The sequence below is a fragment of the Tricharina praecox genome (assembly GCF_024521635.1).
Source record: "Tricharina praecox strain CBS 144465 chromosome Unknown BZA05scaffold_62, whole genome shotgun sequence".
Classification (NCBI taxonomy): domain Eukaryota; kingdom Fungi; phylum Ascomycota; class Pezizomycetes; order Pezizales; family Pyronemataceae; genus Tricharina; species Tricharina praecox.
In genome coordinates, this window is record NW_026250464.1 from 8782 (window position 1) to 12427 (window position 3646).

General features: G+C 57.0%; 1 protein-coding gene across 1 annotated transcript; it reads right to left on the bottom strand.

Moving 5' to 3' along the window:
* Positions 1 to 507: 507 nt before the first annotated feature.
* Positions 508 to 1826, bottom strand: BZA05DRAFT_466495 (uncharacterized protein; the record flags this gene model as incomplete). Its single annotated transcript, XM_051487792.1, has 3 exons — positions 508 to 959; positions 1025 to 1608; positions 1665 to 1826. 3 exons carry the CDS (start codon positions 1824 to 1826, stop codon positions 662 to 664), a joined length of 1044 nt encoding a protein of 347 aa, XP_051334545.1. The 3' UTR covers positions 508 to 661.
* Positions 1827 to 3646: the final 1820 nt, after the last annotated feature.

Here is a 3646-nt window from a genome sequence, read left to right on the forward strand (position 1 = left end):
TATATACATGCGATTATTCTGTGACACTTCTCGGTAGGTAGTGCACTGCGGAAGGATACCGGCACATATGATTGTCCGACAGGGCTTCGGCTGACGACAGCACTAACTAGCAACCGCGAATGTCGGCTGTGACATGTGAACGGCTACTTTCGGGGAGTCCGCAATCCGGGGATAGATAGGATATCGACGGAGGCGGCGCCGAGGCGTGAAACAATGGTTGCGGGGTAGAAGCTTCCGCGTGCAACTTTGCAAGGGCTTTCTGCAGTTCCTCTTCGGGAGCGGAAGGCGGGAATTGCACGGAGTTACATACTCGTGAGTCGTAGATTGACTTGTCCAACGCAACCCATCTCCGTGGCCGGCCGGCCGATGGAAAAGTTGCCGAATTGATCCGAAAGGTCTCGGGCTCCACCGAAGATAGTATCACTAATGGGTAGCAGATACCGCGTCGAAAACCATCAAGCGGGATGAATCACCGATCATTAATGATGGTAGGTAGTTGAAAGTTGACCGCTGCGTGCGAAGCTCTTGCCGAGTTGACCTTGCCGATGCCGGACAACCCGATTCCAGACTCCGGAAATCACGGAAAAGAATTCCCCCTCCCAGTTCGCATGTAACCAAACGCCAGGAACAGAAAGAGTACTCTCTACAACCATCATCTCAATCATACCGTGTTGTCGGCAAACAACGGGTCGTGACTCTTGCATTTTCTGATCTGGCGTGATACGGCGATGTCGTCTTCGCGGGAAAGGTTCGCGGCCGGAAGCAGGTTCATGGGGTGGCTGGATTCCGGCTGCTGCTGCCTGCTCGACTGCGGCACCAATTCCACCTCCGCCGAAGCTGCTGGCGTACTACTCCGAAACTGCAGGCGCAGCTTCGTCCTCACACACACGCCAGTGGACACGAGCAGCGGCCACAGCGCGGGCGCGCTCGCCGAAACAATTCCAATCGCGAGCTCCGTCCTGCTTGCTGTCAACACGTACCGCCCCCCGCACACTCATCAACCGGCAGGATATGGTATACTCACGTGGTCCAGATCGCCATCGACGTAGCCGTGCTACTCGGATCCACCCCACCCTTCACCAACGTCGCAACCCGGAATAGCCCCGCCACGCAGGCGAGGCCGCCCATTCCCAACAGGCACGCGACGGCGGTCTTCTTCCGCCATCCCAGGAACTGCACCCGAACGACCAGGAGTACGGGCAAAACCCACGCGAAGATATCCAGCACTGCACTGGTGATCGGAGTCGAAAGCTGGATGAGGTAGAAGTTCAGACACCGCCCGTGGACAGATCCGCCCGGCGAAAACGAGGCCTTGACCGGGATGCACGTGAAGATGATCAGGAACGTGATGATGATCGTGAAGGTGACGTTGCAGATCATCAGGAGTGCCGCGGTCCGCCGGATCAGGGAGTACGGTGCGAGACGACGCGTCAGGATCAGGACCGAGACGCGGGTGAGTGCCGATGTGACAGGGTACAACGTGCGTGTTATGCCGTCGAGAAGTGCCTGGCTGCGGCCGGCGACTAGAGGAATGGACTCGCTCGGTTGGTCGAGATGGTAGTTGAGTACCATCAAGGAGTGGATCACGACTAGGGCGACGACGAGAAACTGCTCAAGATCAGCATTGATGGCGTGACAACACAAGAGGAGAGGGCCGGGCTCACGGCTGAAAGGAGAATGCAGACATCGTCGCCGCTTAGCTTTCCCTGCAGCTTGAGGCGTGAAAAAACTCGGCCGACGAGGACCACGACGATGAGCGTGAGCAGCGAGAGGTCGACGACGAGCAATAGATGTGGCATGTTATACTCCGGGAGTCGCAATGACATTGCTCCTGGAAAAGGCGAGGAAGATGGGCAGGATGGAGAGCAATGAGGGCACGACGGTCGAAGGGAGCGCACTTGGGTAACTATCCACATTTACCGACTAGGCAAGGGAAGAATCCACCGTCTTAATCCCGATTACTCATGCGAGCCGTATGGGCGGGCAGGAGATGACAGGTAGCGGTGGTCGGCTATCCCCGCCTCATCTCTCCGTTCGACAGGATCGCTGCCCTGCCACCGAAAGGCGCAATGTGTACCTAGTTTGAGAAGCCGCCGCCGCGTGTTCCCCGTATCGTTCACGTCGAGGATGTCTACTAATAGACAGCTTGACCGCATTCCAGTCGTTGCGCACGAAAAAAGCCAATCGCGAATAACCAATTCTGGTCCTGACGCAGGTACCGAACATGAACGAGATGACCGGGAAAAAGCAATGACCGCACCCGAGACAGTGGACGCGAATGCTGGGGTGACAAAGCGTGGCAGGAAGCGACCCGCCGGCCACTCCGAAGATGTGCCAGGGCCAGCCACGCTAGCCGTTGGAAACACAAACCCGGGGTTTCGGCTAGAACTTGGAAGGTTGTCTGGATGATCTTGAAACCACGGTGTCTCCACGCGTACTTAGGCAATTCCTCGGGTAAGTGCCCCGAGATATCATACTCTACAGATCGATAAACCGCACCCACGTGCGCAAGAAGATCTCAGCTCCATCCCTTGGTCCAGCTAATACAGGGAGAGGTTTTCAGGCACGCGAGCATCAGTTCAAGTGCCGCCGAACCTGGAAGGAACGACAGAGAGAACTGTGGGGGAGGCGGAGATGATCAGCGGCAGAGTCGAGACCGCAGGCGAATAGCCGACATGTTCGCCGATGAGCGGTTGGCGGGAGTAATCTTGACATTTCTCGGACACACGGAGATCGGAAGGAGAATCGATACCGGGAGAAGAAAGGCAGCGCGGCCCGCCGCCGAGCGAGCCATCGGGTGTGGACTACAGGGGCGAGTAGTAGAAAACGTGGAGGAAGGACCGAGGGGAGGAGAGGCGCAGCGGTCGTGGCAAGCGGAAAAATGGTTTGTGTTTTACATTGGCTTCTCTCGGGGGCAGGCGAGGGACGCCGATTAGCTACATACTCTCGTTGCGGCCGCTCTCTATCGTGCGGACGCCGTGATGTATATATGTCGCGAGATACGTCCATAAATTGATTTCCCGTCCCCCCATAGAGACGTTGCAAAGCCACCGGCCCCGGGGGTGGTGGTTGTTTCTATTTTTGGTATCACTCGGCAGTGTCATGTGATGAATCATGCTGTCATACGCCTTTCGCTGCCAGCTTTTGGTTTATTCAATCATCATTGCAATTCGAACTTAGTAGATCATGACAGATCAGGTACTATACTTATGTACTTCCTACTTTCTTTCTTCCCGCGGCTGTCACCAACCGCTGGGTCCGAACTAATACCGGTTCCCTATTGCTCACCGCCGCCCAGCCCACCCTGCTCGTCAATCCTCCCTGCCCCCTCGTCGCGGAATCCCTGGGCTAGTACGCCAACACGGAGAGCCACGCTTCTAGACTCGCGGACGGATTAGACTTGGTGTCACTGTTAGCGTTCGCCGAAGTCCAGTGTTCTCCGTCGTCCGGTCCGTCCGTTCTGGACCTCGGACGAGGACGAACGGCGTGCCTCCCGTCCGTCCGAGCCTAGGCCGTGACGGCCAATATTGCTTCAGCGGCTAGACGCAACGAACGACGGAGGATTGCCTTCAACAGCCGTCCGCCACCGTCCGCCACGCCTTGGACCAAAACCTGATTTCGGGCATGGACATTTGTGTCCGAGTGA